Source organism: Petromyzon marinus, chromosome 38, assembly GCF_048934315.1.
Source record: "Petromyzon marinus isolate PM22_M1 ecotype Great Lakes invasive population chromosome 38, UKy_Petmar_22M1.pri1.0, whole genome shotgun sequence".
In the NCBI taxonomy this organism is placed as follows: domain Eukaryota; kingdom Metazoa; phylum Chordata; class Hyperoartia; order Petromyzontiformes; family Petromyzontidae; genus Petromyzon; species Petromyzon marinus.
This window is the reverse complement of record NC_133704.1, coordinates 7,621,123-7,644,908: the sequence shown is the minus strand read 5'-3', so window position 1 is coordinate 7,644,908 and position 23,786 is coordinate 7,621,123. Positions and strand designations below refer to the sequence as shown.

Here is a 23,786-nt window from a genome sequence, read left to right as displayed (position 1 = left end):
TGCCACTGATATATAGTGTACGGCTGTATGCATTTGAGTCGATAGATTAATGGATTTATATTTATTACGAAGATCACAATACATGTACGGAATTACGTGCGAAATAATGAAATGTTTGAAGATTCGTGGTGTATTTAATGGGTTTCGCATGTCACCCTTGCAGCCACAAGAGAGAAGATCATTAATCGAATCGCCGAAAGATGGCGATTGTAAATCGTTCATCGCATAATTTGCTATTATTACCTACTATAATCACCCACAAATGTCTGTCCGTCCCGCACGTAACGTCACTCTACATGAGGTCCACCCCCCCGCGTGACGTCACTCCACATGAGGCCCACCCCCCCCTCATTAATATTCATGAATGGGTGGATTTTAAAACTAACGCAGAGGAAGGTCGAGATGAATTAAATAATTTATTATGCAAAGTCACTTCAAATATGACGTTTCTTTACAGAAAGTGATGGTAAACAGTTAATCTACGCACCACAGTGCTACATACGTGCGTGACGTCACTGCAAAAGAGGCCCCCCCCTTCATTAATATTCATGCCCGCGTGGAAATTTAAATTAACGCACAAGAAGGTTGCGCACTCGACATGCCGCACCCCTCTCATTAATAATCATTAGCGGGTGACGTCACTCCACATGCCGCATCCCTCCCCAATAACCATTAGCAGGTGACGTCAATCCACATGCCGCATCCCTCCCCAATAACCATTAGCGGGTGACGTCACTCCACATGGGGCAACCCCCCCTCATTTTTCATATTCTTTGGGTCTTTCGGTAAAGTCACGTAGATAGGTTCAAAGAAAATAACAAAAATCTACGACGTTTCGATCGCAACACAAGCGATCGTCATCAGGAAAAGGGAGTTGGCCTCTAACTGCAAACTGTTTTAAAGGTTTAAAATGGGCGTAGCCTCAGTGTCAGCAGTATGGGCAGGGCAGCTAATGTTAATGTAAGTGATGGTCCACCACGGCGCTCGTGGTGGGTTTCCACCAATTGGAGGGCTGCCAGGTAAAAATTTGCATGTTAATGTAAGATCGGAGAGCGGCCTCCACGTCGAGCGCGTTGAGGTGGCTATGTTAATGTCAGTGATGGTCCACCACGGCGCTCGTGGTGGGTTTCCACCAAAATAAGGGCTGCCAGGTAAAAAAATATATATAATCATGAGCTGAACAATTTTTCTATTGATTATTTCAGATTTACTGCAATACACACCCGTCCTTGGATGGGCAAAAATGCTAGTACTCTATACAATAACGATATACTATATAACATACAGTATACAATACTATTGTATATACATTATTTTAGATATTTATGTACAATATCCAGGGAAGGCGTCTGGTTCATTCAATAAATTAAATACCATTCAAGTACATGGTGCAATGGTCGTTTTTGCTTTAGGATTCTCTTGAGCAACACACCCTGGACTTGGCTTCGATTTCCCTGGACCTCATCAGCAGGGCAAGGTAATTGTGGCCCGTTAAAACAATTGCTGCTGGGTTTGGCTGATTGGTTAGTGTGCACGCCTTCAACCGTGCCAATGGTAACCTCCGATTAGCATGGTTGGCTACGTACGGTGCGAAAGAAGTTAAACATACAGAGGCCAGCATGAACACGAAGGGCCCCCTCAATTCAGGTCAACCAAGGTACGTACTTTAAGTATATCAAAAATTATTTTTTTAAGTGCATTTAAAAAATAATAAGTCTGCAGGTATAAACAATACGAGCAGTGACGATCATTACTGTCCGTGACTCTCACACATTCGACTCACCAGACCGGTGAGTTTGGCTGGGCGTGCCAGTAACTAATTCCCTAATTTTGTTGGCCTATTTTTTTCCATGTCACAGCCCGAGGTTTTTTTATTCTAAATTATTCTTACGCTTGTTTAATATTTTTCGAGGAATATCCCCTGTAAAGAATTTGAGGAATTGTGCTGCAAAGTGCGCTTTATTTAATCACTTTCTGATAGTCCACCACGTGTGGTTAAATAAATGCCCCATTGTTGGTGAAGCATACAACAGTAAACGGGGTATTGTAGGAGTGGGGAAAGTTGACACTTAAATTGGGCTTCGGCAGGACACCTCGTTCAGAGAGATAGATGGTGGCCCGGTGCCGCCGTCTGGAACGCTCTTCCTTCCGATATCAGGACCCCACTGGAGTTACGCACTTAAAAAAAAACCTACATTGAAAAATAATTTCTTTGGAACTGCGTTTTGTATTTTGGTTTGTTGTCCTTCCCCCGCACCTCCAATTCATTGACCCCTAACATTTTTTCTATTTGCATATTCATTACGGTTTTAAATAAACCTTACTTAAAAAAACACATTCAGTTTTACATAATTACATGGGGGGGGGAGGGAGTCACAGGACATCTGGACCGCCACCGTGTACACACGGTGGTCGAGACTAATGACGGAGTGACAGCAACCTGAGAGGGGACGAGGGAACACGCGCACCAACCTACCGGACATCGGAATTCCTCCAGTATCAATCAAATATTCTGATTCAACCCCAGAGAGAGAGAGAGGCCTGTCTACCGCAAGGACTGAGCGGCGGAAATAATCTCGTGTGCGGGACCCAAAGGCGAGATTATTACATCGCGAGATGCCGTGGTGGGTGGGGTAGGTGGTGGTCGGGATGCTAAATCATGGCTGATAATGAAACTCGCGTACGGTGGTGCACTGATCCCCCCCCCCCCGTGCACTGCATTCTCATGAACACAACAGGCTCGGTTTGATTCCTGGCCAAGTCACCAACTAATATTTGGAGGCGAGTTAAATCTGAACATGTACAGTACTGTAATCTGGGGCCGTCACCTTCGCCAACCTACACTGACCAGCGTGGTGAAGTATGGCTTTAAATTACCTCCACGGCTTGCACGGCGTGCGTGGGGTAATCGTGTAAATATCCAGCTGTGTATAAGAGGTTTTTTTTTGGGGGGGGGGGGTTAGATCGCGTAAACATGTGTCGTTAAACCCACCCGCCACCACCCGACACAGCCAATTAGTAATGTCTTGTCACGTAAACAGAACGTGGCCAATTCGTTACTGGCGCAGCACACCGGTGCGTCGGAGAGAAAAGCCACGACATTAAACAATCTTGAGTGCTGGTGGCTTGACAAAGCGACGCGCAACCAGGGCACTCTCTTCAAAGCTCCACGCCATCCCTGGCCAACACGTGTCTCGGTGTTTAACAGTACAGTAAGTTCACAGCCTCGCGTGTTGCTTCACGAAGCACAGCTGAGGTGGTGGCCGCTGCCTCAATCTGAGACTTGCATGAGACGCAATCTCATCAACACGGAATTACCACACTGGAGTACCGGGCGGTGCGTTTTGACTATCGGGTGGAATCGAGACTATTAATCGATTTTAAGATCGTTAGGTACATGCGTAGTATCGATAATTCGTATATATTTCGTATGCAATCGGTTCACGTAACGCCTGTGGCAGCGACACTCACTCCAGTGCGTTGGTCTCAGCTGGTAATTGAACAAAAAGTTAACAGAATCGATTCAATTCTAGAATCGATTCACGTTTCGATAATTGTATCGATTAAATCGAACGGACAGCCGCGATGGTGCATTCTTACCGCGACTGTAAAATCGTAACAACACGAAATCGGCAATGACTGAACAGAGCCTCTCCGCACCGTTCAATTCAATTTCTGATTGTTAATGCCCTATCAGCAGTCCACGGTTCTATCCACTGCTGGATGAAGCTCTCGGGGGGGGGGGGGGGGCCGGGCCCCCCGCATTGTAACAACTAAGGTCGCAAAGTTCGCAACTATCGTCGAGAAAAGAAATCGGCAGCCCCGCAAATAGCCGACCCGGCAACCACTTGCTGGCGGATACGACACCTCCGCTGTTTTAAGAGTGACCCACCTTATCTTCTTTGGTTCATTTCGGTAAAGTCACGTAAGAATGAGAATAATAAAATAACAAAATTAAAAAAGACAATATTTTATTCTCATTCTACGTGACTTGACCGAAAGGACCAAGGAAAGACGAATCCTTTGCAGTCACGAAAGCTTTAAATCGAAGAGTGACCACCTATTTTGGCGTGCTCTTAGAAGACGGCTCACCCAGACCGTGTTGGAATAGGTTGTGAGTTACCCACACTTTACCCCACCTGTACCCCCCACACACACACACATGTTACTAGCCGGATCGACAGAGCCGGAGTGTGCCGTGTTAGGTGGAATTGTGCGTATTAGGGTAAGATTTTTTAAAAAATTAAAAATTCAAAAAAATTAAACCTGCCCTCATTGTTTAAACTGCCGCGCCGAGAAATCGAATCGAATCGGCAAACCTCTCTTGCATTGCAAGTCGAGTGTTAAGCTAGTCACTTGCATGCAGCGTTGCCGAGTAATCATACAGTACGATACTAATCAATAACTACGATCACTTCCATGGCCGGCACTCACCTGCGTGCGTTGCTGGCCACTACCGCTGCTGCAGGCGGTAATGACCACTCCTCCGTCCGGTGTAGATGCACCTGTACCCGGCAACGGGACGGTGCCGGGCCGGGGCCAAGTACGGTCTTGCGCGAGTGCGAATTGAAGCAGCCCAGCTTCGACAAAGCAAAGTTTAAAGCTGCGCACGAGGGTCTACAGTGATATAATACGAGTGCGTCTATGTATGTACAGTCGTATGTATGTACGGGTGACGCAGATGCTGCTGACAGTGATGCTACTGATGGTGCTTTGTGGTGGTGGTGATAATGGTGGTGCTGTCAGCCGACTGTGATGATGTTAAGTAGTTGTGGAAGCGATGTATCCCGAGCGTGTTCGTACAGTATATGTATGGATGATGATGATGATGCTACTGCTGCTGTCAGTGATGCCGCTGCTGCTAATGGTGCTGCCGCTGTCAGCCGGCGGCGACTGTGCTGGTGGTAGTGATGATGATGGTGTCAGAAACAGTGACAGCAGTGGTGGAGGTGTGTGCTGCTGTTGGTGATGATGATGGTGGTGGTGTCGGATTGAGGGTTGGTCCCACAAACGTCTCAGCATGGCGTGATGGGGTCCATGGTCGGGCATTGCTCCCTGACCCCACGGCGCGCTCGCTCGCGCTTCCGGGGTAACTCGCTGGGCCAGCACGTGGTCGCCTTCGCTGGGCCAGCACGTGGTCGCCTTCGCCGCACGTGCGTGCGTGGGGTTCATGCACGCACGTGCGTGGAGTAGTTCGAGGGGTACACGCCGCGCGTGCGTGGGGTAGTTCCGAGTGGTACACGCCGCGCGTGCGTGGGGGTAGTTCGAGGGGTACACGCCGCGCGTGCACGTGGAGTATACGCGGCGCGTGCGTGGGGTAGTTCGAGTGGTACACGCCGCGCGTGCGTGGGGTAGTTCCGAGTGGTACACGCCGCCCGTGCGTGGGGTAGTTCGAGTGGTACACGCCGCGCGTGCGTGGGGGTAGTTCGAGGGGTACACGCCGCGCGTGCACGTGGAGTACACGCGGCGCGTGCGTGGGGTAGTTCGAGTGGTACACGCCGCGCGTGCACGTGGAGTACACGCCGCGCGTGCGTGGGGTAGTTAGAGTGGTACACGCCGCGCGTGCGTGGGGGTAGTTAGAGGGGTACACGCCGCGCGTGCACGGGGTAGTTCCGAGTGGTACACGCGGCGCCTCGGGTCACCCCAACCCGGGAGAAATGCATCCGAAGCAAACTGACTGTGCGGTGTTGGAAAGTTAATGGGAAGAAAAAAAACGTGTACCAGAAAACTCCAGGTTACTAGGCCCGCCTGTCCCACCTCCAACCATGTGTCCTTGTCTGTGTGGGGGTTTTTTTCCATTTAAATACAATTGTGCGTCTTTTTCGTATTCTGGTCGATGTGCATATGTCGTTGTGGTTGTTTTCTCCTGTACGGTATTTTAAAGGAAAGGTTCAGGAGTTCGTCTTCTATATACAGAAATGTATAATCCGTTAGGGAGATGAGACACGATGCCGTATAAGCTCCAGTAATTGACACCGGGCACAATTGTTCGGGGTTGCTGCGTCTAACTTTACGGAGAGTTCTTGAATGTTTTTGACAAAGGGATGATTGACTTAGATTACGTCCACGAAGTAGGTGGAACGATTAAATCAGTTCATTTATTTGGTATAGCCCTGTGAGCCATTCGGCTCTTGAATCGGGTGCAACCGCAACAAACAAAAAAACATGAACAAGAAAACATCTTAAAGTGATTATGTGACTGTGCAAACAGAAAATACAGGAAAAAAATATCAAAATATTCCTGAAATAGCACCGTACACCAACGCTGTGTGCAAAAATCCCAGTGGGATGCAAGTCAAAATAACAACAACCACAAGACAACTAAGATTAAGGCCATCAGTCAACTCCGTACAACAATAAACAAAAACATGGCCAAAACAAAAAAAAACTTTTCGAAATCACCAAAATAAAAGCCATAAATCCAATGTAACAGTGATCGTAGGGACTGTGACCGAATTTTTTTACAATAAACTACATAAATTCATTATAACACCAAAATCTAGAGCCATATTTTAGGCCACTGAATAGCAGTGGCAGCTAGGGTTGTACAACTCCTCTATGTAGATCTCCAGGCGCAGGCCTTCATCCAGCAGTAGAATGACCACGATTGTTGAATTATGTTTTGAATAAACGGTTATTTGTCAACAAATAAGACGTTGTATTCCACTTCATTTTTTTCATGTCTTTTGAACAGTCTTTTATTTACGATTTTGAGTGGCTTTCATCCAGCAGTGGATAGACCCAGGATTGATGGCTGTTTACGTAATGAATGGAGTGTTTGTGAAACTTTAGGATGAGTCCTGTAAACATGTTAGCAAACGTCGGTCCAACATTGGCATTTGGCATGTGCTCGAAGCAGTTGGGCCAATGTTCTATGTTTACTGGCGTATTGCATAATTCTGTACCGGTTAATGCTTTTTTGTTTAACCTTACTGTACACGTACCAATATTTAATGTGAGACAAAAACATTATTCAAAATGCAGTATTATTAAATGCACCCGGGCAATTAAAAACAAGGGGGTTCATGCAATTAACCATTTGAAGGTAATCGTGTGTTATCACTTAATTATATGGGGGGGAGTGAAATATAAAACATAACTTTTAAATGCAATGTGGAGGTCAAAAACCTCCAAATCTGACAACACTGCCGAGTAGTGGGCGGGGGAGCAGTGGGCGTGAGCCTCGCTGAAGCACGCGCCCCCGATTGGTTGAGCGCCCGGCGTTTGGGTTGACACCTCGACCAATGGGGACTCACCCCGGGGGGGGGGGTCGCCCACTGCCCTCGGCCGAAACATGGTTCGATCACGTGACGCCGGCGTGGGTCGCAAGCGGTAATCTCCACGTGGGTTTCATTAGGTGGAGGGCATTGGTGGGCGATCGCTTTTCAGTTTCTCTTGAACTTCAATTTTTTTGCTTTGTTATTCAAAGGGTCGCGATAGGCGGCGGCGGCTTAGGGAAGCCTTCGTACGAACGAAGCAGTGGATTGACCATGGCTGGTCATGATGATGATCTTGCTGTTTTGTATTGACATTGCTGTACAGGGGTACATTGCGTATCGCTTTTCAGTGGTCTCTAAGCCTATCTTATTAACCTTTTGGACATTTCAGTGAGTTCATGTCAACCTTGGGGTTAATGTTTAAAACATAAGCCCCTGCCCAGGGTCTCCAAAAAAACATAGTGGCACCATTTCAAGATTGTGTTTGTTAAGTTTGTGCGTTTTAAACCCCAAGGTTCGCACACGAGATGGAAGTTAAACAATATTATGGAGCGAGTCGCGACCCTATTTGCGCAATCTCGCTCGCAAATTTCACTCAGTCTGGAGCGGTGGCGGGAGGGGTTTTGTGTAACGGTCCTCGTGGGTTCAGGTCAAATCGCGAGGTCAAAGTTTGGGATGCGGCAATTGGGAGAGATGTTTTAAAAGTAGACCTTCATGTCGAGTTAAAAATGATTTTTTATTCAGTTTCTAGTTATGATTTACACAGCCCGACAATATGAAAATCATATGTACACACACCGCCCCCTTTTCATGAACGTTTCACGAAGCCGCAATACATTTTCAGGAGAGTCCTGCATAAGGTGGTTTGGACAAATTCCATTAATCGGTGGCATTGCAGCAGGAAATATGAATACCCAGAGAAAACGCATAGGATAAGCAATAACACTCAAAGGCTCCACACAGATTGGTTCACAAATAAAGTACACGTTATTGTATCGCCATCTCTTGGTCACATCTGCCCATTAGGTTTCAGCAGTCACAAAAGCTTGTGTAATCCACCAACACAACCCTTAGCATCTTCAAAGTGCAGGGCCACAGGAAAGAAATTGTCTTCACTGTTTCCACGCTCGTACGGAGGTCACGTGGAATCTTGAGTTAATCTCCACTGGTGGTGGAGCATCCTCCTTTGACCCCACCCCCCCACTAAAATGGGAGGGATGTTTTGTGGTGGCTCCATCATGGTGCCCTGGATAGTCCTGGGGTGACCATTCATGCGACGCAGATGTGAAGGGAATCACTCGATACCGGCTTTTTGTTTGAAGCATTTTATTTTGAGACTTGCTCTTTTAAGTTCTCAGTCCCGAATTTTTTTTTTTTAAACCCATTCATATTCCAACCGTGGATAGAACTTCACACGCCAAGTGCCGATTATATATACGAAGTATGCTAATTATATGCAATTAAATGACGATGTTATTTTTAAGATAACGGGAGTGAAAAAACGAAGTACAAAAACAAACCGAGAAACGATACAAACGGGGGGCGGTAATAACCGAGACAAACGAATCGCAGCTGCGGACCTTGACTGAGCCATTGAAATGTTGGGCGAGTTAATTATTTCATTTTTTTTTTAGTTTACCCAGGTGACAACTTTTAAAGAGTCCAGGACAAGCCTCATTTGCAAGAGTGACCTGGGGATCTTCGGACGTCCGATGTCTACAAAATATCAAACACATTTCACAGTACGACGACAAATCTCACTCGCCCCCTTTTGACAGCAGTCGAGACGGACAAAGTGATACGCTCCACATGCAAATTGTATTCATCTTTTCGCGTGTTCTCGTAGTGCCATATAATAATAAAAAACATATCAAGTACTACGAATATGTATCGCTTTCCTCGCACACGCACGCGTCCTTCATTCTTGCTTCCCCTCCGCGGCCTTGCCGAGCAAATTGTACAACAGGATCCCTGGAAAGAGAGAAATGACGCAGAGTCGCTGATAAATATCGATTTTAGCGGCCACCAACGGCCACACGTACCGAATCAGGGTGCATAAGGGTCGTCGATGTTTTTTCCCCAGAACATCTTTGATGTGACCCACCTACTGTTCATTGCAATGTAAAAATTGCTCCAAATCAAGTTTGTAAAAAATATATCAAATGGTGAACTTGAAATTCGACATCTAATCCGATCACTATGATACCGTTTGGGGGGGGATTATTTATTTCGCACCGATACTAATATCACATGCAGCGGCAATGGTGACAAGATTAGGGGAGGCTTTCATCCAGCGTCGGATTGATCATGGCTAAGGAATGTGACAATGAAATGGCACAGTTGCGTAAAATATTATTTTTAAAAATCAACGCAAGTTTGCTTGACACCCCACGAAGCCACCGCAAGCCTAAGCGCAGCATTCGCATGTCATTTGGACAAATCGTGTCCAATTCGTACACGCGTGCGATTCGACACGTGTATCGCAAGCATTGATTTTTAACCGCTGCATCGTTACAAATGTACGGTGTTTACAGCGCCGCATGCTGTAAACTGCGTGGCATGCGCACCAGGCGCTGGAGCTCTGCTCGTGGAATGGGACTATAGTTCACTTGGACTAGATTTCATGTGGACCGAGTTTGGTGTCGACTAGAGGTCATTTTTTATTGGGTTTATTTGGACTACGTTTTGCGTTTGGACCGACTTTTATTTACGATTCCTAAACGTGTTGTTTGTACGAATGGATTTGTGTTACCCCTCCAGCCGCTGGAGGCCGCTAAACTCGCCACAATGCGTCGGATCAACTCTGATTCATAACGATTCTGTGGATCGCCAGGGAAGTGAATTGAAAAAGCAACAACATTCATCAACAGCATGACTGACATCAATGGCGAGTGACATCTGAATCAATGCCGGGTGCTCCTCCCCCCCTCCCCATCACCAACCTGCATTGACAAGAGTGGTGAAGTATGGTCAAACAACACCCATGGCCATTTCCTGAAACACTGGCCGTTTGTACAGCTATTTGAGACCACGTTTGTTCACAATCAGCTCTTTTATCTGCATTTGTGCCCCACTGCCAATGCAGTCTCTTTTTAATTTTTAAATAAGTTATATTTAACCAACACAAAGTTATACAGGAGGCGATGTACTGGGCGGTGTGTAAGAGAACAAATGATACGGAGAGATAGAAATCCTTGGTTACGCGATGCGCCATCTTCAGTGAAATGTGTCTGTGTTTATTATTTCACTCTGGGTCTGCTGTGTGTGCCGCACACAAACAGACATGCACATGGAAAACAATTTAATTTTGTCAGCTGGTACTGCGTGCACTCGGAATGTTGCGAAATCACCAAGCCTGACCACCACCACTTCTCTCCCACTTGTTCCCATAACCTTCACTCTCCACGACCAACTGCATTTGTTTCCACTCAGGAGGCTTCATCAGCAGTGGAATGACCCCAAGAAAAGCCATCGGTAGTCAATGGCTGTCTGCATCTCGTGTTTCGCTGTTGTGAACAATGCGCCACATGTCTGCTGTTGGTGCCCTAGCCTGGCTCTAGGCAGCGTGTACTCCCCTGCTATGACACGTGGTCCAGAGCCGTGGTGTTGAGCGAAAATAATCATGGAGAGACACGTGCTTGGAATTTTATTGAGAGACAGAAAGAGGAGCGCGTGGATTAGAGAACACATGCCGGTTTATGACATCATCCAAACTACGGGGATAAGCGGGCCTGGGCAGTGCACATCGCTAGGATGGGTTAAGGATGGCCGACCAAGTAATGGAACGCGTACGGGAGGACGTCCACCGAGGAGATGGAGCGATGAAATAAGTGCGGTGGCGGCGGTAGATTTGGGAGGTCTTCACCTGGCAGTGATGGCTGACGGCGATGATGATGACCACATTGAGCCTTGGTAAATGACGCTGACGATAAACGGTGGAGCGCGTGTGCCGGGGAGTGGTAGCATTGTGTGTGTGGGGGAGGTGTGAGCGGCTGAGGCAGTAGAGCAGCTGAGCAATCGCGTGATGGTGTGTATGCGCGTCTGTGTAACTGAGATTAAAAGCGAGTGTGTATGAAGGTAGGTGCGAAATGTATCTCGGTGTTCATTGGTGTTGCGTTAATATCGCGTTTCTTGATATTTTTTTTGCTTGTTTAACGTTTTTGTTTGAACGTTTTTCTCAGTAGTTTGCTTTGGCGCGCTTTTTTTTCGACAGCGTGCATGTAGAATACCTGTATTATTAGTGTCTGTGTATTCATTATCTGTGTCCTCGTGTATGTGTTTTCTTGGGGAGCGGTCGTGTAGCGGTTAGCGCGCTGCGCTATTAACTCAGCCACCCAAGTTCGATTCCCGCTCATGGCCAACAACACCGGTGACGATCATCTGAACTGCTCCTGGGCCTTCCCCCTAGGTCGACTCAGCCTGAATTGAGTACCTGGTGCGGTGTATAAAAACATTGCTGCTAGGGAGACAAAGGCGGCCGGGTGTGGTGTTGGCCATCCACCCCCTTGTGTGCCTTGCCGGCCTTCATAGGTGCTCGCTAACAGCACTTGCCCCAACAGACTGTTAAGGCTATCCAGGGGATCTTTGTCTTGTCTGTGTATGTTTATAAATAGCGTGGTGTACTGTAGCGTACACCACGCTATATGTTTGTTGATGATCTGGTGATTGCTGCTCAGACGAAGAGTTGGAAGTGCTGCTGCTGAACCTGGAGTGTGCCACTAAGAGGTGGGGTCTTACCATCAGCCCCACCAAATCTAAGCACCTGCCTGGTTATTTTGTGCCACCAAACACTCCACCCCCTCAGCTCCCCATTGGTTGTGGACAGAGTGGAGAGTTTACCATACCTGGGCAGTATGCTTAAGACCAGCTCCGGTTTGACAGCAGAGGTCTCACTCTGAATCAGTCTGGCGACATTATATTTTCATCGGCTGCGCAATGCTGTGTGGAAGCTACCTAGTCTGACGCTCTGCACGAAGTTTTGGCCACAGTCATGTCCTCCCTTCTCTATGCTTGTGAAACGTGGACCCCCATAATGGAACATCTTCGCCAGTTAGAAACATTTAGGCTGGCCTGCGTATGATCCATCCTAGGTTTAACCAGGCTGGATTGTGTGAGAAGTTCACAAATCCTTGAAAGATCTGGGCACATTTCCATCAGTAAGCAGGCAAGGCTGCGTTGGCTGGTTCATGTAGCCTGCATGCCCAGCCACCGCATGCCCAAGCAGCTTCTGTTTGGCTGCATAGAGGGGGCTAAACAGGCACGACATGGGCTGGAGAAGAGATGGACTGATACTGTTCGAGATGATGTGGGGAGCTGAGTGGACTTGCTGACGAGTGGTACCAGCGGAATCAAGATCGGCCTCTATGGAGGAGGCTCGTGAGGGACGCTACTGGGCAGTTTGAGGCAGTCACCCTCCAGCAACAACGGCAGGTAGAGTGATGCTCACAACAATGAGCGGAGCGCCGGGCGGATAAAATGCAGCAAGTTGGCTCAGTAGGGGGTACAGCTGGTGTGCATCTACCGGTCATCTCAGTCAGCCAACCCATGGGTCTGACCCAAGACCTCCTGTCAGCGAGCCTTCAACACTTCACATTGTCTCAAAGTGCACCTGGCCTGGCACAGGCACCGTGGTGATATCACCGTCACTTCGTGGCAAATGGCGGGTATTGGTAGCATGTGGTTGGCGCGCTGCACTACGAACCCGACAACGCCGAGTTCGATTCCCGCTCGTGGCCACCAACACCAGTGACGATTATCTGAACCGGTCCTCGAGCTCCCCTAGGTCGACTCAGCCCTCAAATGAGTACCTGGTGCGGCATGTAAATAACGCCATTAGGGACATCTGTGAAAACTACTGGACATGTGAAAAAGAGCTTTATAGCTCATCTGATTCCTCTAGTATAATTCTGGATACAAAGGCGGCCGAGCGTGGGTGGTTGCTGGCCCCCTACCCCCCCTCCCCTCCCCCCCCCCCCCTTGTGTGCCATGCTGGCCTTCACAGGTGCTCGCTAACAGTCTGTTAAGGCTATTCGGGGGATCTTTGTCTTTGTGCGAGCGAGGGAGCGGCACTCACCCGTTGCCACGGACAGGTTGAGGGACTCGATGCCGCGGTGCAGCTCGCGCCGCGGCTCGATGGTGAGCAGCACGTCGCACAGCGCGAGCAACTCCTGCGGGAGACCGTAGCCCTCGTTGCCTGCGAGCGCACGAGGTGGTGGGGGGGGGGGGGGGAGCGGAGTGTACAGCAGCGAACACGGGAAGGGGCCTTTAACACAACCCGACCGTGATCATAGTCACTCCAACATCGCCGTCACGTTTACCGGCGTCATTATCATCACCATCGTGTGTAGTTGGACGAGTGTGGGGTTGAGCGCGTGAGCGCCTAGCATAGCACAAGCGCCGCGGGGATGTCACCGCCACTTTGTGGTGAACGGCGGTTGTTGTTGTGAGCTATGGGGAGTGGTGGCCACAACACCAGCGACGATTATCTGAACTGCTCCTGGGCCTCCCCCTAGGTCGACTCGGCCTCAAATGAGTACCTGGTGCTGCGTGTATACATCGCTACTATGGAGACAAAGGCGTGGTGCTGGCCACCCAACCCCTCGTGTGCTGTCCCGGCCTTCCTCGGTACTCGCTAACAGCACGTGGCCCAACAGTCTGCTAAAGGCTATACGGGGGATCTTTGTCACTATCTTAGCGTGTGGGAATGGACAAAACAAAATGTCATAGGGAACCGCACACTGTGTACAAGACACAACCGTAGGGGGTCTCCCATGCTCAAATCCCATGTGCCTGGCAATTGTCCTTGCAGCTAGAGGACAAATCTTTCATTCATTCATGAGAACACTACTCAGCTTGAACGCCGCATAATAGACCTCTCCCCCACCCCTGCTGCCCCGCTCCCTCCCCACCCCACCCACGGTCGATAGGCAGGTCATGTGTTGTGGGGTCAAGTGTCGGTACTCTCGCCTCTTCCCAAGACGTCTGGCCAGTGTAGAAGAGGTTAGGCTAATTACCTTCTTCAAAGGCTCTGTCTGCTGCACTGTGCCCTCTGCTGGCCACCAGTCACCATCATTGCCATCATGGATGAAGGCCTCCCCCCCCCCCCAAGCCGTCGCCATCTCTCGCGATCTGGCGACGTAACAACACGCCCGGCACCTGCACACGAGCCACGGTCGGCGTTCCTGGCTTCTTTGGGACGCAAAAATTCCTGACCGTGCCCATCGTGCCCCTTCGAGAGATGCGTCCTGCCCCAGCGCCGCTCATTCGCTCGCCCTCACCTCACATCTCGCGGTAGCAAGATGTTAACTACCTCGCCTGGTATGCAGGAGGTCGTGAGTTTGATGCCAACCCTGACACCTGCTTTATATTTGGTGTGCGTGTCTCTCTCTCTCTCCCTGAGGTCATGTGGATTTTTCTCCGGGTCCTCCGGTTTTTCCTCAACATTTGGATTCAACGTGCGTTTACAGTATTTGGCTGCTATGCATTTCTACGTGATAAAACCACTTCGTTGGGCTATCATTTGTGGCCAGGTCACTTCTGAAAAAGAGCTACATAGCTGAGCGAGGGCCTTACCTGGTAAGATACAAAGTTTAGTTTAGGTTCGAACGACGCCCTCAACCTGCGCAAGCTCCGTAATCCACGCATTCCTCTTTCTCGCTCTCTCTCTCCCGACTCCCGACATAAAATCCTGAGCGCACGTCTCCCTCTCTTTTTCTCTCTCCCTCTCTCGTACGCTTCACGGTGTCACGCGGCGACGCACCGATGAGGAGGATGGTGGGGGCCTTCAGCTGGTACTGGTCGCAGGGCACAACCGGCACAGCTGACCCCGTGCTCTTGGCATACCCCACCGTGCCCACGATCTGCCAGCCTTGCTTTGCCTTCTCCTGCGCGCGAGACGGCAACGGAGGAAGGAGGGTTAACAACCCCCGGGGCGACCCGGGGAGTCGCGCTCATCTCAACAGTGGTTGCCTTTTACGGCCGAGTGGAAGGCTTCGGCCTTCACGCGACCCTCTCCGAGAAGAAACGACGAATGCCATCGTCGACCCCGAGACCGCCGGACATCGACCGTCTGCCTGTCTCCACAACGTTTATTCTATTTCGAGAGGCGTAGCGCCGTTGTTTTCAAAAACATTGTACTCGTCCGCAGAGAGCCGTAGCGACACGATCGCCGCACTCTACGATAGCTGGCGCCAAACTGTGCAACATCGCCTTGCGCGAGCCTCGGTACCGAAAAAGGTATTTTTTTTTTGTTCCAGAATAAAAAAAACTGATAACATATACACCTTTCTTCTTTGGTTCTTTCGGTAAAGTCACGTAGAATGAGAATAAAATAATCAATTGATAAAATAAAATAACACAATAATATTCTCACGACGTTTCGGCCACAACACAAGCGGCCTTCATCAGGTGAAGGGACGAGACTGTCTGGCAGGACCAAAACGTCGTGAGAATATTATTGTGTTATTTTATTTTATCAATTTATTATTTTATTCTCATTCTACGTGACTTTACCGAAAGAACCAAAGAAGATGAATCATTGCAGTCACGAAAGCTTTAAATCGAAATATACACCTTTGTCATTGGAACAGAACCGGCATAAAAACTGATGACGTACACACACGTCATGACGACACCCGTGTACGTCATCGGAACGGGAAAGGGTTGAGCTGTCGTCGCTGTCGCCGCAGTTTCTCACCTGCAAGACTTGCGGCAGCCGCCCCGTCGTGTAAATGTCCATCACCTCCACGGTGCCAGCGCTGGCTTTGCTCACGGTCGGCGTCAGCGAGCAGCTGGTGCGGGAGAGGATTGGGGGGCAAGGACGGTGGGGGGGGGGGGGCAAAGAGTGAGGGGGGTGCGGGTAGCATGAGAAGGCGCCGGGCGGACACCAGAAACGACGATACTGTTCAGCAGGCACACGATTATATGTACAAATGTTGAACGTATTTAGCACAAAAAGCAGTTCTAAAGAAATTAGTTTTCAATCGAGGTTTCATGTTGCGACTCGCATTCTAAATCAACGCTGCTGCGTAGCTTTCCGCGGTTGTGCGGTAGAGCTCTCCTATGTGCAACCTCGGGTTGTAAGCCGCATGGCGTTATTGTTGTTGTTCAGCACAACGTTCGACGTCCGACGTTTCGTTCCACACCCAAAGAAGCTCCCACCAGCGGATGGAACGAAACGTCGGACGCCGTGCAGCAGAGCTCGCCGGCGCAACCCGAGAACGCAGCGTCCGCTCGAGATCCTTCACGCAGACTGTCAGTGCAGGAGGGCGAAGTCGGAGAGAAAGAACTGACGTGGGAGCATAGAAAGTGCAGCGCAGGAATGGGTTTTGCTGCACTGGCATCTGCTGCCCGCAATGCAGCATAGCCCCCGCAGATGCTGAATGACAATCTGGCATGCATAGTAGGCACTATCCAGGCTCCACCCTGCATAACTTCCGAGATCTAGTGAGATTGCCATCCCCGCCCCCCCCCCCTATCCATTATCCCAAATGATCAAGAGGTGAGCGTCTGTCAATATCACGCACGATACATCAGCCCGTAGGAGTGAAAACTCCGCAATTCTGGCGCACACTCCACCGACCCAGCCCGAATTCATTCATCCGTGCGTCCGTCCATCCCCCGCCAATCCCCGTCCTCCATCCGCGCATCCATTTGTCTATCTCCCAGTCTGTTCCCCCGTTTGTCCGTTCTTCCATCCACCCTGTTCGTCCGTCTCCCAGTCCCGTCCCTCGATTCGTCCGTCCGTCTGTCCGCCACCCCCACCACACCTGTTCTGCTTGGTGATGAGCACCGTCTCGACGCCCATGAAGTAGGTGGAGCGCAGCACGGCGCCCAGGTTCATGGGATCGTTCACCTCGTTAATCACCACCCACAGGCGCCTCTTGCCGCCGTCCGCTACGGTCTCGCTCGCGGGCGACCCAGCGGCCGGGTCGTCGGTGGCGACTGCGCTGTGGGAAAGGGCGGTGCGTCACTCGACAGCTCCAGGGAACCGACGATCGTCATCGTCACCCGGAATGAGACGCACAGTGTACAGGCGAGAGACGGGAGGACTGACCGAACAGGAAAAACAGGACACGTGACACAGATGACACACTCAGGACACAAACAGTACACAAACATAAGAGGTTTTTATGGGTTAGATCGTGTAAATATAAATGTGTCATTAAACCCACCACCACCCGACAGAACCGATTAGACAAACCTTACTAACTGGCTGTGTCGGGTGGTGGCGGGTTTGATGCCACAATGTTGAACACAGTAGTAGAGAAAACCCTCTACTACTGTGTTCAACAGTACAGTGAGTACAAACAAGCCGAAAAAAAAGGACTCATCGAATCGCGACTCCAAAAACCGCGACAATTCATCAAGATGACGGCGGAGGGAGAGACGAGCGAACCATCACCGGCCCACGACGGCAACGGGCACTTGCCTTCCGCTTTCACCGGGTCCTCCGCCTGCCGGTCGATGCTCTCCTCTCCGCCGCCCGCGGGCTCCGGCTCGCCCTCGCTGGCCGGCGCAACCTCGGCGGCGCCGGCGCTCACGACGTCGGCGGAGCCGGCAAAGAGGGCATCGTAGTCCATGAAGTCGCGCCGGCTTGCCTCCAGGCACACGCCCTGGTTGGGGCGGCCCTCGCTCAGCTCGTCGAGCTGCCGTCGGTTCACCAGCTCCGTCTCGATGCCGCGCTCGGCCGCCAAGCGCAGCAGCTCCTGCAGCTGCAGGTGGGAAACGGACGGCCGCTTGCATGTCACGTCTGCTTGTGTCTCTGCAGGTGTGTATGTGGGTGTGTCTGTGTGAGTGGGTATTTCTGTGGGTGTCTTTGTGTGTGTGTATATGGATGTGAGAGTGGGTGGAGTAAACTGAGCCATTTGGCCGACTGGCTGTCTGACTGGTTGGCCTGCGCTGTGAACTCAGCGACCCGGGTTCCATTGCTGCTCACGGTCGACACCAGCGACGATTATCCGAACCCGTCCTGGGCCTCGTCCCCTAGGTCGACGCAGCCTCAAATGAGGAGTACCTGGTGCGGTGTGTAAACATCGTTACTTGAGAGACAAAGGCGGTCGGGCGTGGTGCTGGATACCCACCCGCTTGTGTGCCGCGCCAGCCTTCATAGGTGCTACATGCTCACAGCAGTCTGTAGAGGCTACACGGAGGATCTTTTAGAGCAATCGTCGGTGGAAACTGTCGCCGGCGACGCGGCCCTTACAGTCCACTGCCAGATGAAGGCCTCTGCATGGCACCGTGTTGGTGGTAGGGTTTATTTGACCGTACTTTATCACGATGGTGAGTGCAGGTGGATGAAGGGGGGGGGGGGGCACACCCAATGATGTAGGCAGTAGCCGGGAATCGAAATCGCGTGATACGTTAACCACTGTGCCACCTCTCCTCCGTCTGGTTTATAAACTCTGTGTAAATCCAAGCAACGAAGAAGTAAAAAATGACGTGAACAATGGTAAAGCGACAGATTATGCCGACGATGACAATACCGATCATGATAATAACAATGATGCAAATGATAGCCAAAACGATGATGCAAATTATAATTAAGAGCATTAAGATGATTATGACGACGGAGATGACGGTAATCACGACAATTAGGATGATCGTGTTGATTACGATAAGAGTAACGATGGCGATGATGGCGATGACCCTGACGACGACCCTGACGACAACGTGTCCATCGCTACCTCGGGCCGCTCGGGGTTGCGCTTCCTGTTGAGCAGGAGGCGCCTGAACTCGCGGTGTCCGTGCAGCAGCGCCATGTGCACCGGTGCGATGCCGAACAGCATGTCCCCATCGCCGGCGTCCTCGCTCCGGTGCCCCGACACGGGGTCCGAGCGCCGCCAGGGGCCGCGCTCCCCGCTCTTCTCCCAGGGGGCCCCCGCGGAGAAACCCCGCGCCTTGCCTGGGGGGCCTCTCTGGTCGCGGCCGCGATCGTAGCCGCGGTCGCTCCCGTTCTTCCCCCTGTAGCCGTAGTTGACGCCGAAGTCGTCCTTCGCTTTGTAGCCGTAGTCGCTGCCGCCACTGTTCCTCGCCCTGTAGCCGTAGCCGCCGTCACCAGCGCTGCCGCCGCCACCGCCGCCGCCGCCACCGCCGCCGCCGCCGCCACCGCCGCCATCCTTTCTCTTGTAGCCGAAGTCGCCACGGTCCTTCGCTTTGTAGCCGTAGTCGCCGCCTTCCCTCGGCCTGTGGTCGTAGTCACCTCGGTCCCTTCTCTTGTAGCCCGAGTCGCCGCGCTCGCCGTCTCTTCTCTTGTAGCCGTAGTCGACGGCGAAGTCGTCCTTCGCCCTGTGGCTATAGTCGCCGTCGTCCCGGGCCCTGGCTTGTCCTCCCCCGGTAGCGCGCGCCGGTGTCGCCCTCTTCAGGTACGCGTCGTCGTCGTCACCGTCATTGTCGTAGGTGTCGTCGGATCGCCCATAGTGCGACGCCGTCTCCCTGTGCGGAGCCCGGCCCTTGCTCTGTTTGACGTGGCCACCGCGCTGCCCGCGCTCGTCTTCCTGCAGCCGTCCTCCGTCGCCACCTTCATCCCAGGAGTCGCCACGCCTCGGATTCGCGTTGGGTTTGCCGAAAGGTGCCTGCCCGAACGCCCTGCTGCCCGTCGTCGCCTCCCTGGAGCTGAACTCACCGTCTCCTCCTCTACCTCCTCCTCCTCGTCGTCCTCCTTCCAGCTCTTCAAAGTCTTCTTCGTGCAGCTCGTGACGCGGTTTGCGAGGGCGTCTCTCCTGGACAGGGGCAGCCGACCCCCCTGACCGTTCGGATTGGGCTTCAATTTTCGCGAAAAAATTATCATCATCTTCGAAGTCGGCTGACACGGCCCGGCCTCGCCTGGCCCTGACCCTCGACCTCACGCCGCTCGCCCTCTTCACGACGTCATCGTCGTCGTCGTGGTCATCGTTATCGTCGGGCAACTCAAAGCGGTCGCCTCCCTGAGCCGACGACTTGGCAGACCTCGCGATTCCCGTGTGGAACTGCCTCCTGCAGCTCGCGCTTGCGAGGGCCAAGCGAAGAGGATAAGACGATGACGGGAGGAGGAGCCCTGAGCGGACGGACTCGGCCTCGGTTGCGTAACTGTGGAGGGCCCGGCACCGCGGCCGAGATGCAGCAGCGAGCAGGAACCTCGCGCCCCGCAGCATCTTGAGTTGATTTTATTTCGGCTGTTGTTGTTGTTACGATTCAACTCTATCTTCAATAGCATCCTGATTGAAACAAGGACAAATTGATTAAATGTATGAAAAATAATAATAAACCATGTCAGTGTAAACCACCCTGTGTTTACACTGGCAGGGAAACGGTGGGGGGTGGGGTACTTAACACTAATGTAGACTGTAGCCTGGTTCTTAATAGGCGTGTACTGGCAGTCTATAATGTAGACTGTAGACTGGTTATTAAGTTATTACTTTTATTCACTTTATTTCATATTATCTACCAAAGAATATAGCAATAGGCTATGAGCCAAGAATGTGTCCCGCGTGTGACGTCACTCCACATGAGGCCCACCCCCCCCGCGTGACGTCACTCCACATGAGCCCCCCCCCACGTGACATCACTCCACTTGAGGCCCACCCCCGTCCATTAATATTCATGAGTGGGTGGATTTTTACACGAACGCAGAGGAAGATCGAGCTAAATTAAATAATTTATTCCGCAAAGTCGCTTCAAATATGACGTTAATTTACAGAAAGTGACGGTCTAAAATAAATGTATGCAGCACAGTGCTACATACGTGCGTGACGTCATTAATATTCATGCCCGCGTGTAAATTTACACTAAAGCACCCCTCCCCAATAACCATTAGAGGGTGACGTCACTCCACATGGGGCAACCTCCCCCCCTCATTAATAATAATGAAGCTGAACAATTTTTCTATTGAATATTTCAGATTTACCGCAATATTACACCCGTCCTTGGACGGCCAAAAAAAAGCTAGTGATATATAATAGCCTAGGCAGAAGGGCCACTGCCCGAAACGTTGCTCGAATGTTGCTCCAGCATAAATACATGTTTTATTTAAGGCAGTGTAATTGATGAGTTGTTTGCGGTTTGTTAATTGTGCACCACTGCCAACGCAGCAGCAGCAGCAGCATCCTCTTAACACTTGTCAGCTGCGAAGAGTGGCGCCAAACGCGCTTTGCTTCCAAGATTCTGCGGGCTCGGATGCGTTGCGGGTGATTTGTCCACGGGCAACGCGAAACCGCCAACAATGACGTCTTGTCGCATCAGACAGTACTGTGCAATGCGTTCACTGGAGGGCTCCCCTTTTCCAGGGGGATCAACACTCACTGGTCGCCGCGTGGTTCTCCAAGGTAACACACGAGGGAGGTTCTGAATGAGTGCACAAGCGACCTCGTGGTTCAAATGACCTGCGTGGCGGGACCTCGTGATTCATTATCATATAGGCCTCCTCGTCAGCCACGGTCAATCCACTGCTGGATGAAGGCCCCCTCCCTGCCCCTCACCTCGCGCAGGGGTTCGATGAAGGAAATCTCAAAGACGGAGCGAGGGAAGGGTTTGGATGCAGAATACGGCAAACGACCTCTAGGTTCGCAACAGGGTTAAATATAGCGATTCACAAATAGTCCGGGGGGAGGGTTCAATGCAGAGGTAACGCAAAAAGTTAATCCTCGACCACACATAATGAAGTATCTGTCAATTATAATTTTTTACGAAAAAAAATACTACAGGCCTTGTGTTCTATCCACTGCTGGATGAAGGGCCCTGCCACGCGGCGCCAGCGACGAGTTTACCACCCCGCTGCGTCGAGAGCGCCCGCGACTTTTATAAACTCAAGGAATGCGTCTCGTGTTTGTTCGGTCGACGATGTCCGACGTTTCGTCTACCATGACGCCGAACGTCACGCGGTACAAACCCGAACAAACAAACAAAAAAGCCGAATCGGGCGAGCGGCTCGCGCGCGGGTGGGAATCGTTCAAGCGGTGGCTATCACTCGTACAGTGTAGCGAGCTGTGAAATACCCGAACCGATAAGCCCGCAGCTTACCGTTTACGAGCAGGAGGCGGGCGGCTCTGAAGACGACAAACCTATGCGTCGTCAAGTTCGCCCGGCCGTCTTCGTCTTTCTTGATCGTGGATCGGATTCGGCTACTCAGACGCGTCGCCACACGTTGTACGCTACGGGCGCCGCCATTGCTGGAGCACGTGACACTGCAGCGGGTGTGAGAGGGGGGGGTGGAGCGGTGGAACAGTGGTTAGCGCGCTGCGCTACGAACACCCCCCCCCCCTCCTGAGTTCCATTCCAGCTCACGTGGCCACCAACACCCAGTGACAATGATCTGAACCGGTCCTAGGCCTCCCCCCGCCCCCTAGGTCGACTCAGCCTCAAATTAGTACCTGGCGCAGTGGTGTGTAAACATCGCCACTGGGGGGAGACAAAGGCGGCCGGGCGTGGCGCTGGTCACCCACCCCCCTCGTGTGCCACAGTGCCGGTCTTCACAGGTGCTGCTCGCTAACAGCACTTGCCCCAACAGTCTGGGAAGGCTACACGGGGGATCTTTACATATATAACCGATTCCTATGGTTGTCCGGTCTGGTTCAGTATTGAATCTGGCGGTAAGAATCGATTACGTCGGTTAATATGATTTGGCTGTGGTTGTTTCAAAAGGCGGTAATGAATTGATGATTATACGAAGTGATCGATTCGTTAGATGGCGTACGAATACTGTATATACGATTCTGCAGCAAGGGGAATCGAATCGTTAAATATTTCAACCCGCTGTCAATTCAGCGTGAACGTGTGCGCACCATAAATCGAACAATCAAATAATCGAATCATTAAATCGAATGACACGGCGATATCGATTCCAAAGGCGTTGCATCTCGTTTCTCGTGTGGTATTGTGGTAATTTTATGAATGGTGAAACGATAATAATCCCTCTCGCAGTGAGAGAGAACGACTCAGAGATGCGAGGATGCAGTAGCAACCACGCCGTGAACCGGCACCAACAATTGCCCACGCTCTGCGGTCCTATACATACTGAGCTAATGAAGGTATCAGCAGCCACAATGACCACGATGTTAACTACTTCGCCTGGTAAATAGGAGGTCGTGGGTTTGATTCCAACCCTGGTGTCTGCTGTATATTTGGAGTTTGCATGTTCTCCGAAGTAGCGCGGATTTTTCTCTGGGTTATCTTTGGGGTATCCCCTCCACATTGAGAGTCAACATGCGTTTATAGGGTATTTGGCTACTTCTAGATTTGAAGATTTCGCGACTGCAAGTCTTCATACTCTTTGGTTTTTTTTCGGTAAAGTCACGTAGATAAAACAAAATCAAAATGAAAGAAAACAACTAAATGAAATCACGACGTTTCGGAGGCAACACAAGCTTCCGTCTTCAGGTGGAACAGTCACAGCAAGGTAGCTGCATCACGTGGTGAGCTCTGAGACACTCGAGCTTATATACAGGCTAAGGTGGGGGGGAGGAGCCAAGCAGGGAGCGAGGTTAAGGTGGGGGGGAGGAGCCAAGCAGGGAGCCACGACGACGTACGGGGCTAAGGTGGGGGGGAGGAGCCAAGCAGGGAGCCACGACGGCGTGCGGGGCTAAGGTTAAGGTGGGG

General features: G+C 51.1%; 2 protein-coding genes across 3 annotated transcripts in view; both read right to left on the bottom strand.

Moving 5' to 3' along the window:
* The window catches only part of ACACA (acetyl-CoA carboxylase alpha), a 231,114-nt gene extending 226,039 nt beyond the window's left edge, over nucleotides 1–5,075 (bottom strand). For both annotated transcript variants that reach the window (XM_032967726.2, XM_032967729.2), the window contains exon 1: nucleotides 4,435–5,075. The gene's annotated coding sequence lies outside the window, so the exon portion shown is untranslated. The remainder of the gene's footprint in view (nucleotides 1–4,434) is intronic.
* Nucleotides 5,076–7,934: 2,859 nt separating this feature from the next.
* MRM1 (mitochondrial rRNA methyltransferase 1) lies at nucleotides 7,935–22,453 on the bottom strand. Its single transcript, XM_032967730.2, has 8 exons — nucleotides 22,212–22,453; nucleotides 18,902–20,410; nucleotides 17,647–17,929; nucleotides 16,985–17,159; nucleotides 15,913–16,006; nucleotides 14,977–15,100; nucleotides 13,291–13,410; nucleotides 7,935–9,188 (listed from the first exon to the last, which is right to left on the bottom strand). The coding sequence occupies exons 2-8, from the start codon at nucleotides 20,345–20,347 to the stop codon at nucleotides 9,136–9,138; spliced, it is 2,295 nt and encodes a 764-aa protein (XP_032823621.2). The 5' UTR covers nucleotides 20,348–20,410; nucleotides 22,212–22,453; the 3' UTR covers nucleotides 7,935–9,135.
* Between the last annotated feature and the right edge of the window lie 1,333 nt (nucleotides 22,454–23,786).

What these genes read in the sequence shown, in the direction of transcription:
- MRM1 (XM_032967730.2), bottom strand. Translation starts at nt 20,347, where the DNA reads ATGCTGCGGGGCGCGAGGTTCCTGCTCGCTGCTGCATCTCGGCCGCGG. An exon ending in GGACCCGGTGAAAGCGGAAG is followed by an intron (nt 17,160 to 17,646) that starts GCAAGTGCCCGT and finishes CCCACAGCGCAG; the next exon opens with TCGCCACCGACGACCCGGCC. An exon ending in CTCATCACCAAGCAGAACAG is followed by an intron (nt 16,007 to 16,984) that starts GTGTGGTGGGGG and finishes CTCCCGCACCAG; the next exon opens with CTGCTCGCTGACGCCGACCG.